We start from the raw sequence: 15,916 nt of genomic DNA on the forward strand, positions 1-15,916 counted from the left end.
TAGACTTGCTGAGGTTTGTTTTCACAAATTGCTTGATAATGTTTTTTAAGACTCCTTATTCTTTCTGTTCCGAGGAACTTAAATTGACAGTTGGTATTAATTTCGCTGTAAAATTACAAAACCATAGTGATGCTCCGTTGAGCTGTAACAGGGAGATCAGGAAGCCTCGGTCATTGCTACACTGGGCTCAGCACTGCAGAAACTGCACTATGCAACTTTTGCAGGAGGGTTTTGCTCGTTTCGCATCCACACAGCCTCAGGGTCTTGGGGTCCTGTGTTCGAATCTCACCTTGGGCCACTGTGTTCTTCCTGTGTTGGCATGGGTTTCCTTCAAGTGTTTTAGCTTCCTCCCACAGTCCAACCATATACATGAATAGGTGGAATGGCGGTGTGAGTGACTGGGTGAATGTGTGAAATTGTCCACAGGTGTGTGTGAGTGTGTGAATGACTGGATGAATGTGTGAAACTGATCACAGGAGTGTGTGTGTGTGTGTGTGTGTTATACAGCGTGTGTTCCTGACTTGCAGACATTGATCTTGGATAGATTCTGGACCTATCCTGACCCTGATCAGGATGAAATGGTTAAAGAAGAAAAATGCATGAATGAATGAATATTATACTATCATTTCATTTAATGCCACTGTGTTTATATTTTAAAGCAGATGGAAACTAAGCCTTGATCTTACACCCTGCTTGAGTCTTGTTACCTCATCTCAGGCACATTGCTTTGTAGAAACTATGCTAATGAGGAAGTGTGTATTAAAACAGCTGGCACATCAGGACACGTGTAGACTGACCCCAAGAGGCAGCTCCACAGATAGGCCGCATTAATAGTTAATGTAGTTTTAATGACACGTCTGTCACTACGGTAAAATGTTGCTAAGGAGCCATGCTCTCAGAGAGAGACGCCTTTCCCCCCGGCGGGTTCGCAAAGTTCGGGAAGGATGTGAACATTCCCTGACTCTGAGAAGACCCTGCCATGGGGATCTGAGGGTGTTATTTTCATCTTGTTGAGTCAATTCTCATTTTTTCTGCTGTGGAGGTCGAGACACGAGACTCACTGATTGATGGTGAACACCCACCCCCACTTCACACATACACACAGTGTGTGTTCAGAGGCGCGAAATGCACACTCTGCCTACGCATCTATCTCTCTGCCTAGGAGAAAATGTGATGCTCTTGCCTTCTCTTAACAGGCTGGATTGGTATTTCTTAAATGGGGCATATTGTCCCTCCAGGGGTCTCAGTTAAACATCTGGGACCTGCTTTGGTCAAAACCACACAAGAATCAAACCACACAACCTTGTTCAGAATGCCCGCTTTCAGCACCTGTCCTTTTAAATGATAACGAACCACTTGCTCTTCACCCCAACTCTGAGCGGACAGCAGTGAGGAGCAAAGAGCAAAAGCTCTGATTTGTATCCATTTTTGCTCGGTTTTCTTTCTTCTTCGTTCTTATTTTGTCTGTTTTTTCTCTGTGCTCTTATTCCTGTTGTGTTTGTTCTGTTGCGTTCAACCTTGTTAAACCTTGTCTTGCGCTCTCACATAAACATGGGTTGAGCACTGTTATTGAATAAACTGAGGCGGGTGGGCGGGGCTATTCTTATGTCTCTGCACTTGACGTCAGAATCACAACGGCTTGTTTTGTCCCATGTTTGATGTAGGCAGCAGCTGGAGCATCATTCAGAAGATTTTGTGGAGTAGTCTAGGTGCTCTGGTAGTTACCAACTGCTCAGGATGCTGAGATTTTCTATCTGCTCTAACTGCCGAGGCACTCTTACAGTTAGAAATCTAGCTGCTGAGAGATAATCAGGTTACTAACAGATACTCTAGCTGCTCTAGCAGCTGAGAAACACTCAGACTGCTGTGATTCTGCTCTAATGTAGAAGTGCAGATGCCAGATGGCTCCTCACCCCCCTGTAGTGCTCTGTCCAACCCCCTGGGTGCACACGGCAAGTGATCAAAGCCCTCGCTCACCTTCGCCTGTAGGAGAATGGCCCAAAACCTGCTGCTGCATCTCAGTCAGGACAATGGCTTTGAAGAGCACTGCCAAGAGGCAATACAAGAGACATTTCCAAGGCAGTTTATCTCAATCATGTAGTATCAGCATGAAGTGTTCAAAGGCAACCGTCTGCAGTAAATGTGGCATTAGTAACTTGTTAAATCTGTACATCCCATCAGTAACCAAGACCCCGAACAGGATGAAAGTGAAGGAATGAAGGAATGTCGTCAGTATGGTAGTGTAGACTCATTCTGTCTTAATGGGTTGGTGAAGATATTAGCATGGCCAAATTGGCCAATAATGTCTTTAGATTTCAACAACTTTCCAACTATTTGGCATCATCACATTTTACCAAGTAGACCTACCAAGTTATTTCCAAATCCCAAGCTTACGTCCGGTGAAACTTCCCAATGAAATCCCAGTCCTGTGGAATATCAGATGCTTATAATATTCCTACTGAATATTTTTGTTAATTCTACAACCTGAGTAAAATCTGCGAGCTTGTGTTGTATTAAAACTTAATGATGATGATTATATTGCAGTAGGTAAAGTGGTCATATTACTAGACGGTCATATCATAAAGACGGTCCCAGGTGGCCACTTTTATATTTTGTCTTTGCTTGCTTAAAAAGGCTGTAATTATGCAAAGATTGTTGGCAGTGAAAAGTTCTGCCGGTATGCCCTCAGAGAAGGCTCCACATACGAAAGTGAAAATTTTTCCGTGACTAATTTTGTATTCTGTACGTAGAACAGCCATTGGCCACAATCCAGATGCCTTGCAGCATCCTATTGTACTCCCATCAGGAGCTGGAGTGTGCTAAATCTACGACATTGAGCGTCCGTGGTGGTCTTACCTCAAATCCTGATTTGAAAACGAAAATAGACAAGGAGATGGATAGATTTGAGGCCACTGTCTGCCTTTTTTTTTAAAGCTGATTGTGTGTATTATAGGACATCTTATGAAGCTGAGGATGTGGTGCCAAGATAGATAGATAGATAGATAGATAGATAGATAGATAGATAGATAGCCTTTATTGTCATTGCACATGTACAACGAAATTGAGCAGCAGTCCTTAAAGTGCTTAAACAACAAAAACAGTAGAAACATGCAGTTTTTTTACAATATAAATAACAGATTATTGCACAAGCCCTGAGTAGTTGAAGAATGATGCAGCTTGCATTTGAATTGTCAGGACTAGCCAACCACCCACCAAATTGGCGTCCAGGCCTAATGGGCAATTCCATGGTCAATTCCAAAGGGAAAATGAAAAGGTAGGCGCTTGCCTTTTCTACCTGGTCTGCTGACCATGTCTACAAATCTGAGAGACAAGAACTCTCTGAATGCAGCGTGGACCATGTGCTTGGCTTTGTTGCGCTCATTGTGAGTGTTATTCAAGGTTTAGCTTGTATACACATCATCCCAATGCTGGAAATCTGGTGCCATCTTATATTTGGAAAGTGAAAGCCACTGATCCTTGGCTGCATCCATTAGACCTGGACTTTTTTGGCAGCCTGGTGGACATGAAAATTCACTTGTGGACCAGTGCGGTCACTTCTGAGGTCAGGTGAACAACCCTGATGATGATTGGATGGTGTGACAGTAATAAACCATGTACTGTGGTATTGGAAAAAGTTACTGGTATTTGAAAGTCTTGATGGTATACATGAAAATGACCCTATCATGCTAAATGTCTGTACCATCTCTGTCCAGTACACTTGGTGCACAAACACCTAGGTGTTCAGGTTTAGGTTTTATGATTCTGGGGGTGTTTGGAGAGTTTAAATAAGACATACTCTACCCTTTTTTCACAGGGAAACACAGTTCTGGGTCTCAAGCCCCACAGCAGCCTTTTCCCCATGATAATTAGCCGCTCACTGTTCACACTGACCTCGAGCACACAGCAGTGAGGAGCGAGAAGCAGAAGCTCTAGTTATTAGTCGTTTTCGCTTGGTTCTCTTTTTTCTCTGTTCTGGTTTTCTGTGTTTTTACTCAGTGCTCTTATGTCTCAGCGCTTGTTATGTTTGTTTTGTTGCGTTTAACCTCAGACAGACAGACTCAGATGAGAGGGCAGGGTGATTCTAAACTCTCTGCACTTGACATCAGAAGGGGAGCAGATTCAGAACGGATTGTTTTATCCCATATTTTCTGGCTTAGGCAGAGCACAGAGAACAGACTGGGTGGGTCTTGTTTCACAGTGTGTGGCTTGGTGGGCTCCAGATTCCATATAAATGTGCACATACACCTGTGAACAAGTGAAAACGTCTGTAATGTTATGTAGCTCAGGAGTGCGACCTTCAGTTTATTGAATTTGAAATATAAATATTGAAATTTAACCCAAAATTTTTAGCATTTTATCAGCAGTAGTTTCATAAATCTGTATTGACTGATATTTCCAGCCCACCAATATATCGGACAGGTCCTGGAATATAATATCCAGGCGACAATGTGTGCGGAGATGTAATCTGGACATCTGTTACTATATTATTTCCCTCAGAGACTTAATGAAGTCGTTTGCTCTGTGAGAGCCTTAAATTCCCAAATCCCGAGATACGATATTGATTATTCTGTGAAATGTAATGGATCGGGCAGCGCGCCAGCTCTGCTGCCGAATTGTTCTCTCTTCGTCCTGCTGCTGAGACGGCCCCCAGTTCAGGGGTTAGAGCCAGAGCTGAAGGCCTAGTTCTGGTGGATTAGATGGTATCGTTCCCCTCATTTGTGTGTGATGAATTTTATTGGGTACAAAGCACTGGATGACTGTAAATGAGCAGAGAAGAGCAGACATCTGGGAGGACCAGAGGAACATACACAATGTCCCTTGAGAGACAATTAGAAATAAGACAGCAGAAAACGACCAGTGAGAATAATAAACGACACACTTTAATGCTCAAGACTGTAAAGCTGTCCCCCTTTCGGCCAGTTGTCTGTCTCAGCTGGACATAAACCACAGAGAGAGAGAGAGTGAGAGAGAGATGGAGAGAGAGAGCGAGAGAGAGCAGCAGACATAGAGAACCAAAACACTGGAGCGAGACATTGAATATTTATCCCTTCCACTCAGTATAGTTTCATTCATCAGCAACTTAGAAAATGCAGCGTAGGCCCCGGTTCCACGGAGCCAAATATTGATTTAGCCCGTTTGGAGGAAGGGCAGGTTTGTCCGGATGTTTGAAGCCATTCACTGGTGCCTTTTGAGATGTAGGTAGCCTTTGGATGTGGGTAGCCCCCCAGCTAACACAAACTTGTCAGTATCTAAACCACTGCAGCATGTGTATAAAAAGATCCGGTCGATTCATCCCATTAATCACCTGTCTACAAAATAAACTAAAAATAATAGCAGCACACCAGGGCTTTCTCTTCTCATCCAGGGGTCCATCAGCACAGAAACTCCATGATGCTACATTTCTCACAGGGTCGCGGTGGGTCCGGAGCCTACCCAGAATCACTGGGCGCAAGGCAGGAACACACCCTGTGCTTCACAGGGTGACACACACTCACACACTCACACCTACGGACACTTTTGAGTCTCAAATCCACCTACCAACGTGTGTTTTTGGGGTGTGGGAAGAAACCGGAGCACCCGGAGAAAACCCACGTGGTGCTGCGCCACCGTGCCGATTGAATATAGGTGTCCCTTCTTATGACTGATGATCTTAATAATGATTATTTATATGTAAAAAAATGATTGAATGTAAGATCAGCACAATAGAATTATATTAGTAGTGTCTATTGATAAAAAATTGAATCACAACAATATTAAAAAGTGGGCGGCACGGTGGAGCAGCAGGTAGTGTCACAGTTACACATATCCAGGTTGTGGGTTCGCTCTGGGTGGCTGTCTGTGAGGAGTTTGGTGTATTCTCCTTGTGTTCGCGTGGATTTCCTCCGGGTGCTCCGGTTTCCTCCCACAGTCCAAAAACACACGTTGGTAGGTGGATTGGTGACTCAAAAGCGTCCGTAGGTGTGAGTGTGTGTGTGTGAGTGAATGTGTGTGTGTCTGCGTTGCCCTGTGAAGGACTGGCACCCCCTCCAGGGTGTATTCCCGCCTTGCGCCCAATGATTCCAGGTAGGCTCTGGACCCACCGCGACCCTGATGTGGATAAGCGCTTACAGATAATGAATGAATGAATATTAAAAAGCTAGTTTTTAGGAGGGAGATAAATGAGTAGTGTGATTGCCCAACAAACTGATGAGAGGAAACAGTTCTTATTACTTGATTTTAATATCTCAGTGTATTGTTGATGACAGTTGCACTAGACTCTCTTATTTTGTGGAGCAAATGTTTCAGGGAGAGCTTTACCATCAAACACTTCAATGGAGAAAATTAATGTTACAGAGGACGACAAAGGAGCTTTGTGTGTGTGAGCGAGAGTGAGAGTTAGTTGTGATATTTAACACAGGTATATAAACCAATGCAACACAGGCATCAGTGGTATTATAGCAAAGTGGAAGCTACTGGGAACCACAGCAACTCAGCCATTATTTTCTCATTTAATAAATAAGTGTATGAAAATGGAGTGAGAAATGTTGAATTGTATGCACTCGTGAGGGAGAAACACGTTTCATATATCATCGCTGTTCAATTTAAAAAATGCATCTTCATTTTTAGTTTACTACATCATTTGAAAACAGCTACAGTCCTTTAATTTACTGATGAATGGACCAATAGAAATGCTCCAAAAATTACTTGAAATAAAATCTTTTTACACTCACTTCCACTGAAAGTTAAGAAAGTTTTTTCCTCCTCCTGTAAAGTTACTATTTTGGGAGATGCATGTTTTTAATTTGATAGTGATGATATACAAGTGATATACAGGCAGCAGAAGCTTGACTTCATCTTGTTATCTGACATTCATTCAGTGATTGAAGTCAATACCCAGATTCGATCGTCCACTGTAGCCCACGTGAAGACTGTGTCTGCGACCCCAGCTCAGATCCAGCAGGGCTTTTCTGCTTCCCCTCTAATGGAAGAGGGATTTGAGAGCGTCTGCCTACAATGGAGGTGTGGGGGATGGTGGAGTACCAGAGTCCTGTCAGGTTTCCTCCAGCGGTGGGAGATGATCCCGCAGCGGCTATTCATTCAGGCCCAGACGCAGAGCTGTAATGCCATTTGTTTCCTTACATGCACGCGGTTACATTTCAGGGATGGGGAAACATGAATGCTAATCTTCCGTTTGGATTGTCCTCGAGCGGAAATAGACACCGGCTGAGAACTCTGTGTTTGCTCGTCTGCGCATGAGAGCGAGAGGGAGGCAGAGCAAACACTCCCCTCCTTTTTTTGTAGGATTAAGACGGTTTATTTTCACGCTGCTGCCGTAGTGCTCCTGATCTCCCTCAGCTTTCTAGCCGTTCGAAACGGGTCGGAGCGCGGCTCTTTGACGGCCTGCAGTCCTTGTGTGTGGTCACCACTGAACAGGTCTGATTTTGCGGTACGTCTGTTCACACCATCCTTGTCCTGTGACCTAAATCTGACATAGAGCTGGACGATACGGCCAAAATTTGTATCACGATATATATCTTAATCTCAGTCGATATGGTTTAATCCTGATATTGATACGAACAATAAGAATGCCAGAAAGTCAGGCAAGAACTGAAAGTAAACTACAACCTCTTGGCTTTGTCATTATTAATATTTTTAAACTAACCTTAAAATTGAGATAAATACCTCTTCGTTCCGTCCACAGCACATTCTCTTTGAAACAAAGGAAGATAAACTGGTTTTAAATGCGCAGGACCGTATCACACAACCACCATTTTATTTTTTCACAATGATTTAGATGTGAAATACAGAGTTTAATAGAAAATTAAAACATGTACTGAGTCCATAAGTCAGTGATTATCTACAGGCCTGGTGTACGATTGTGTCTTTTGACAAAGGCCTACTGAGAAGTGAGCTCTGTTGTATTTTTTATATCATTCCAATGCCTAAAGTACATTTTTACAAGGCATTTTTTTTAGAAATGAGCGACAGAAACTTGGATTAAGGAATTTCATGGGCTTTTCATTTCCCAATATTTTTTTAGAAAACGAAAAACACTCTTTACAAGTCGGTATCTGTTCCCTAAACACCTCAAATTAAAAGGAAAATGCTTTGAGTGAGTGTACAGTGGTCATTTCTTAGTGTTGTCGTCCACCTCTCCAGCACAGAACTAGAGCCGTATTGACGTAAAAGTAGAATTCACATTGCCACAAACTTGCTGTGGACCGGATTTCAGTCTCAAATGTGAAAGTGGCCCAAATCCAAACAGAAAAAAATCTGATTCAGTGTGTGCTGTTCACACTGACACCAAAATCACACACCTGTGTCCCATGTGAAGAAATCAGATGTGTGCAACTTTATTGACAGTGAAACCAACCGTTGAACACAAATATATAAAGCTATGATTATTTTGGGATTGTTATAAATTCCGCGCTGTGTGCACTGAAGCATGCAGCTGACCATCATAAGCGAGGCCTGGAACCTGGGAAAAGAAGGAAGGCTGCACCAGTGCTGTGTGAGGAGATAGTATCCGATCCCGTTTGGCAGGTAGACCTTCCAGAGCAGAGATCTCCTCCTCCTGTAGAGGGAAGCGGTGCTGGGGGAGAGCAACTCGAGCTTCACACTTTGCTCTTGTCATGTTCTGTTTGTTTGACCGGGCCACGGCATTGCGGGGATTCGTTCTTGCTTTTTCGCACAAAGCGCTCTGAAGAAACCAGCTACGTCTCGCCTGAGGTGATGCTGTCTGATGTCTTTATCTGAGACACTGAAGGAAATTTCAAAAGATTCCGTTTGTGGGGTTTGTTGAGATTGTGGATGCGAGCTGAAAGACTGTGTTACACTAAGACTCTGAGTGTTTGTTTCTGCTGTGTCTTTTTTCCCTCCAAACATTTTTATGACACACTACCACTACCAAACATTCATCTCATATCGGTTGATCAAAACCCCACAAAGATCAAACCCCACAGCAGCGTTGTCCCCTGTCTAAAGAGCCGTTTTCAGAGCTATCTTTCAATGATAATGAGCCGCTCCCTGTTCACCCCGACCCCAAGCACACAGCAGTGAGGAGCGGAAGAGCAGAAGCGGCTTTTAGTCATTTTCGCTCAGTTGTCTTTCATCTCAGTTCTCGTTTTCTCTGTTTTACTGTCTTAGCACTCTCATATAAATGCAGGTCCAGTGCTGTGATTGGACAAACTCGACGATGAGGGGGTGGGGCAACATCAGTATGGCTCACTTTATCCCGTGTTTTCTTATACTTAGAGCACACAGAGGGGGGGGGGGGGGTGCTTTTTTCACTGTATGTGGGTTGGTGGGCTTCAGATTCACACATTAATGTGCACATGCATCATGTCCCATTGAAAAAACAGCAAGTGTGTGTGTTTTTGTGCTTTCATCAGTGCTAAACTCTGTATCTTTTGAACCTACAGTTTACTGACTTTGACCCTTTGAGTTTTAAAGTTACCCCTTCGTTTTGAGTCCTAACTTCTCCTGACCTTCCATCTGTGTTCTGGAGCAAGAGTCCAGCCCCACGCTCCCCCTCCGTCTCTGCTCATGTTTAATTCTGTCCTCATTAAATACAACAGGCCCAAACAGATGGCAGGAGTTTGGCGAGATTAATCATCACTGCTTCAGAACCGAGTCATGAGATCCAGCATCTAGCACTGGTCTGACACACTGGGGCTTTTCTGCTTCTGAAATTCCTATCCCAGCTGCACTGCTGCCACCCACAGGAGGACGTGTTCCTTTACTGAGAGGTGAGGGGACTCCCAGTGGTTCTTCCTCACACTCTTAGCAAGTGATTCTCTTTGGAGTCTTGGCTCCTGGTGGTGGTTCTTCCTCAGGTCTTCGGGAGTTTGAGTTTTCCTCTACGGCTCGTTTTGAGTCTTGGTTCCTCTCAGCATCTCCTCCTCCCTGTTTTCTTCTTTATTATACAAATGTTCAAGTATGAAATAAAAAGTTGTTCAAATGTTCATGTTTGGCAGTCTCACCTCTCGCCCTTGTTCCGATATTTATTTATTTATTTTTTGCTGCATCCTGCGTCAAGTGCTGAGACTTTAGAATGGCCCCACCCCCTCTTCTGAGTCTGTCCAATCACAGCCCTGGACCCATGTTTATGTGAGAGCGCTAAGATGAGGCTAAATGCAGCAAAACAAGTGAGTAAAAATAAAAGTAATGAGTAAGAACAGAGAAAATGAGAACGGAGAAGAAAGAGAACCCAGTGAAAACAGCTAAACAGCTGCTCCTCGCTCCTCACTGCTGTGCGCTCGGGGTCGGGGTGAACAGCGAGCGGCTCATTATCATTTAAAGGAACAGGCACTGAAAGCGGGCGTTCTGAACAGGGCTTCTGTGGGGTTTGATCCTTGTGGTGTTTTGACCAAAGCAGGTCACAGACGTTTCACTGAAACCAAAATTGTCTTCCCATGTGGAGAAGTGGGAGAATATATTTAAATATTTACAGTAGATTACAGTAGTAGTGGAGTTGAAGTTTCTCAATCTTGTTTCCTTCAGAAGAAACATGAGTTCTTCAGCCGCAAGCTCTGCGTTCACTCAATATCACGACATCAGATTCATCTCTCCGCCTCTCTCCTTATTAATCTCAGATCAGCTCCTGTTGCATTGTTTCCTAGCCCTCCTGATAAACAACTCTGGGCCTTGGATTTGGAAAGAGAGGGAAGGGCAGTTTCTGCAGCACATCTGATACAATTTACCATCCAATGAGAGGCCTGGCTCGCACGCTTGTGTTTACCGCAGCGAGGGGAGGCGATAGATGAGTGGCTGATCTAATATTTCTGCTGGAAACACAATCTCGGTGGCAGCAGAACCTGCAGAACGATGGAGGGGGGGGGGTGATGCCTTCAGATTACACGCCTCTGCCGGTTGGGTCCTGGGAAAATAAAGACCATCCATCCGTATAAAGCTGCGGGCGAGAATCACGAAGCAGAGCAGTGCTGGTTTCAGCATCCTTCACATTAGCTGACAGGTCTCCAGGGGTTTACGTAAGATTTTGTGATAGCTGCCCACTCTGCTGTTGTTCCACCGAGGATGCAGCAGGTGAGAGAAGTGCACTATGGAGTCTGCCAACTCACACACTGTGAAACAAGACCATCATTTTGGGGGCTGAAAACTTGGAATAAAAACGATTCTGATCTGGAGCTTTCTGTCCAATCACAGCGCTGGACCTGCATTTAAAGATGAAGTTAAACGCAGTAAAACACAACGAGTGTGGAGAAATAAGAGCACTTAGTAAAAACAGAGGAAACGAGAGCGGAGAAGAAAGATAACAAGCGAAAACGGCTATAAACCAGAGCTTCTGCTCCTCACTGTTGTGCGCTCATGGCAGGGGTGAACAGCGAGAGGCTCATTATCATTTAAAGGAACAGGTGCTGAAAGCGGGCATTCTGAACTGGCCTGTTTAGACAGGGGAAGAATGCTGCTGTGGGGTTTGATCCTTGTGGTGTATCTACCACATCAGGTCACAGATGTTTAGTTTAGACCCAGAACTGTGTTCCACTGCGAATAAGGGGGAGAATATGTCTCTTTTACATGCAATTATTTTCTGAAGGTCTATTTATTTATTAATATTATTCATTTTAGCCAGGGAGACCAGTACATCCATTTGGCAGCAAAAAATTCTGAATTAATTGTGTTGTGTTTCTGGTTCTCAAGCTCCATCAGACTCATGAGGATCATTAACAATAATGTAGAATAGAAGGGTATAAAGAACTAAAGGAGTATGAAATGATGGAGCTCCATCCAACAGTTTCGGGATGAGTTGGAATGGCCATCCGACATCAGCACCGGTCCTCACGTATGCTCCTGTGACCATCAAATCCTCACAGCAATGCCCCAACACCTAGTGTAACAGCTTCCCAGATGTTTAGAAGCTGTTACTGCATCTAAGAGGGGCACGCTCCTGATGACTGGGCTTCATTTCTGAAGAATCGCTGGTGTCCACTGAGTGACTGTAATGTTTGTTGTCTGTGTCTCTCTGTAGTGAGGAAGACCTGTGCGCCGTCTGAGTTTGCTTGTCAGAATGGACAGTGTGTGCCTGGACGCTGGCGCTGCGACGGAGAGCCAGAGTGTCCGGACGGATCGGACGAGGCAGAGTCCACCTGCAGTGAGTAATCCCTTTACGTTTGCTGCTTTACTGGAGTTTAGGACTTATCTGGGTATTGGGCCACTTTTGTGGAACAGTTCTGTGATGGTCCATTATCACTGTGTGCCATCAACACTTTTAATAAAGGTTTGGGAAATTGAGACACGATCTGAAAGCTGAATATTTTGACATTTATTCTGTTTTCAGCTGTCTGTTGGTCCTGGACTATCATTTAACTGGGTAAAAATTAATTAATATTATAATATTAATTATAACTCGTAATATTGTCTTAAATAGAGAGGTGTGAATTAAATACATAAAGAATGAATCCCAACTAATCACATCAGTTTGTGTAGACAATCTTGATTAATCTTAAATGTAATCACAGGTTTGTTTGCTTGATTTAAGCAGGAACATATTTACTTCAGTGTGAAATATGAAGAACTCTACCTTGCATTTAAAACTGTGATTAATAATGATTAACTATGTAGACTGATGCGATTAATTGCGACTAATAGTATTTTAAATTTAGAGCAAAATAAAGAGTTGAGAAGCCAAATGTAACTAGCATTCATCAGCTTGTTTATCAGCTACAGCGAGCGTATAAAGCCAGGTCTCACGGCTAACAGTGTCCTCCTCATACACGGATCAGAGCCAGTGAGGAGACTGTGGCTGCGTTGCTTTTAAACAGAAGTGAATACAGGAGCAGGAGCCCTGCACAGCCTCTCTCTTTTATCATAGACACACACACACACACACACACACACACACACACACACTTGTATCTGTGAATTACACATATTTCAATTCTACCATTAACTTTGCTGTAAGTTAACACTAACCTTAACCTTAACCCAACATTAAAACACATCTTCACCTTAAAATGCAATGATTTACATTGTGGGGACAGCTGCTGACAAATCCACAGTGTGTGTGCTGTTGGATGTTTTATGCCTTAATGTGTTATTAACACCTTAATTTAATAACAGCCCTAATTTATTTAAGAGTTCAGATATTGACAGGGTGGTCCCCCTCAAAGGTACATATCCATCCCTTCAGGTAGGGATAGTGCTGGGCAATATGAGCACAAATCCATATCACGATTAATTGTACATTTTACCACGATTCCGATTAATGAATGATTATTTTATTTTTGTATTTATGACCCTCATAGTTCAGTGATGAGGCCTGTGCTGTAAATGTGCTCCAGTGTTAAAGCTGGGATAATTTCTAATGTTGCTGGGAGCTTGTTCCTCTCTCGTTTTCTGAGCACTGTTTATATTTGGTGTGTGATTGTGCTTTGGCTGAAACTTTTTCTCAGTGTTTACACTTCACATCTTTTTGTTCGGTGTTGTCTTAATTAAAGTCAAAGCAGAGCACGTCCAAACCACAGATGCTGTGTTTTTCTTTGGTACGAGCGCGAGTCGCTCGGTCGGCCTCTGTGTTTAGGTTCTCCTCCATGTGGCAGATAGGGGCAGAGTCACGTGACTACAGCTTGGTAGCATGGTTTTAAAGGGACAGTACATGAACACACAGTGTGGACATAACAGAATAAAAAAAAACAACAACAACAAAATAAAAACAGTTAAAAATTTATATAATTTATATAGAGAAGATTATGTTCATTAGTTTCGATTAATTTTTGATTAATTACCCAACCCTAGTTAGGGAACATAATTGTACCTTATTCTATTAAAATTGTAGATGTTAAAACTGTGGTGATTTCATATGCCTCATTTCATCTCCAGGACTTAAATTACCTTTTTTAAATTTCCATCTTACAAATATTGACCTCTCCGTCTGGAGAATGTAATATACTTTTAAGGAACCTTCTCACAGCTGGACTTTAAAATGACTGTTGTACCATTTAAGGTACATTTACACTGTACCTTTAGAGAATGCTCCTCTGCTGTACTGTTTTTTCTGAGAGTGTACAAAATAACACTCGTGATTTACAGAACTTTATTGAGTTAGGAATCTTGAGAAAGACAAATGTTCCTGGTCAGTTTTAGCTAGAGGAAGCAGGGGCGAGGTATATCAGTGCTACCCAAAGCAGATGTGTCATCTTTAATACTGTGTGTCCACATCTCTGGGATGAGCAGACTTGACTGGGGAAGAAATGACTCTGTAAGAAATGATTCCATTGACATTTTGGATTTATTGAATGTCGGGTGAGTTTTAACATGAGGCTCTTTTTTCTTGTTTCTGTGCAAATACTGATATTTATACAGATATGAGATGCCAATAATTACCCCTCAGTGCTAACTAGCTTAAAAATTCCATCTGTGCTTTCTGTCTCTGTCACAAAGTTTCTTTCCTGTTTTAGCACAAACCTTCAGAGATGTTTTTGGAATTCTACTTTGAAGCAGAAGCTGTGTCAAGGTCTCTCTGTCGTCCTTTGAGGTCCCTCCGCAATCAATCATCATGACAATAACAATACACCGAAGGCATAGTCGATATTCTTGAGTCTGTGTTGCGGTAGAGTCTGTAGAAAAAGAGAGAGACACAACCTGGTGTCGCATTGCCTGCTTATTGGTCAAAAAAAAATACTCAAGAAGAAACTAAATAGCAAATTACCATTTTTCAACAACCAGTTTAGCCTCTCTCTAACATTATACATTCTCATATTTAAGAACCAGAGGTATGAACTCTGAACTCTGTACTCCTCTAGAGGGCAGTATACAGTCTGTCTTCCAGTGCTCTTGTTTAGCTCAGTGCAAGCAACATAGAAAGACTAGTGCAGCCATCTTAAGTGCCTCAACAAGCTCAACCTAATTTAATGAGTTTACCTGCTTTGGTACTAGCTAAATAGTTTATTATCAGGAAACGAGAGGGCTCAGAATGTGACGTTCTCTGTTTTCAAAACCTTTTAAGATTTTAAAATCAGATATCCTTGCACAGTGCTTAAGGTATTATCTTTACAGGATACTGAGGATCCATTCATCTTACACTGGCACTGAATAATAGCAAACCGCCCCATGTGTTTTAGAGTATTATGTTCCATTATAAGGTCAGTGAGATCAGTTTTAGACACACAACGTTATATGGTCTACTGGGGACTGTCCCTGAACCTGGCCTTGCGTACAAATTTCCAGTCAGAAGAAAATAGTACTAAAATTTTTAAATCACTCTTGTTTGAGACTGGGGACGTGAGCTGAGTGCATGTTATTTAAATCAGATAAAGACAAAGTCAGTTCCGTCTCTTCTGACATGCTGGACCCCTGCGTGCGGACCCCTCTCATGAATGATTCAGAAGCAGAACATCGTCTTGCAGAGGTTCAGAGAGACGCAGATGCAGATAGACCTCTGTAGAATGGATTGTTTATGCCAGAGACACAATTAAAGATGAATGAGACTCTGATTCAGCCCATCTCTTTCAGTTCTGTTTCTCACAGGCAGCAGTAGTGGTGAGTAGACATCGTGAGATACTGGTAGGTTTTATAAACTCTGGACTTCATATTTAATATCTATAGGTGCTGTTGGGACAGCTGCACACATTTACAAAGGCCCATTATTCTCTTAAATATATCAAAATGTAGGCTACAGAAATCAAACAAGACTGGGCAAGCATAGATTTGTTGGACCCCCATCGGCTGCAAAGTATGAATCCTTCATGTGGGTTCAAAATGTGCATCCTACTCATTAGCAGTCTTTGAGATTATTTTAGATTCATGTTTCATTGTCCTGTGTTTCAGAAAGTGGCATAACATGTGATCTGTTATGTTTAATGCAACATTTCATGTGGCCTGGCTAATAAAGTACACAAAGCTTTGAATGTTTTGAAAGCATGAAAATGTACGTATAAGTCAGTGCTCTCAGTCAGTGCTGCCGATGTATGAAAAACAC

The 15,916-nt window shown here is 42.7% G+C and overlaps 1 protein-coding gene across 2 annotated transcripts in view; it reads left to right on the forward strand.

The window, feature by feature from the left end:
* The window catches only part of LOC136706943 (low-density lipoprotein receptor-related protein 8-like), a 68,698-nt gene that overhangs the window by 13,937 nt on the left and 38,845 nt on the right, over positions 1-15,916 (forward strand). For both annotated transcript variants that reach the window (XM_066680702.1, XM_066680703.1), the window contains exon 3: positions 11,969-12,091. In XM_066680702.1, coding sequence (XP_066536799.1) covers positions 11,969-12,091 — 123 coding nt within the window. The remainder of the gene's footprint in view (positions 1-11,968; positions 12,092-15,916) is intronic.

Source organism: Hoplias malabaricus, chromosome 9, assembly GCF_029633855.1.
Source record: "Hoplias malabaricus isolate fHopMal1 chromosome 9, fHopMal1.hap1, whole genome shotgun sequence".
Lineage (NCBI taxonomy): Eukaryota > Metazoa > Chordata > Actinopteri > Characiformes > Erythrinidae > Hoplias > Hoplias malabaricus.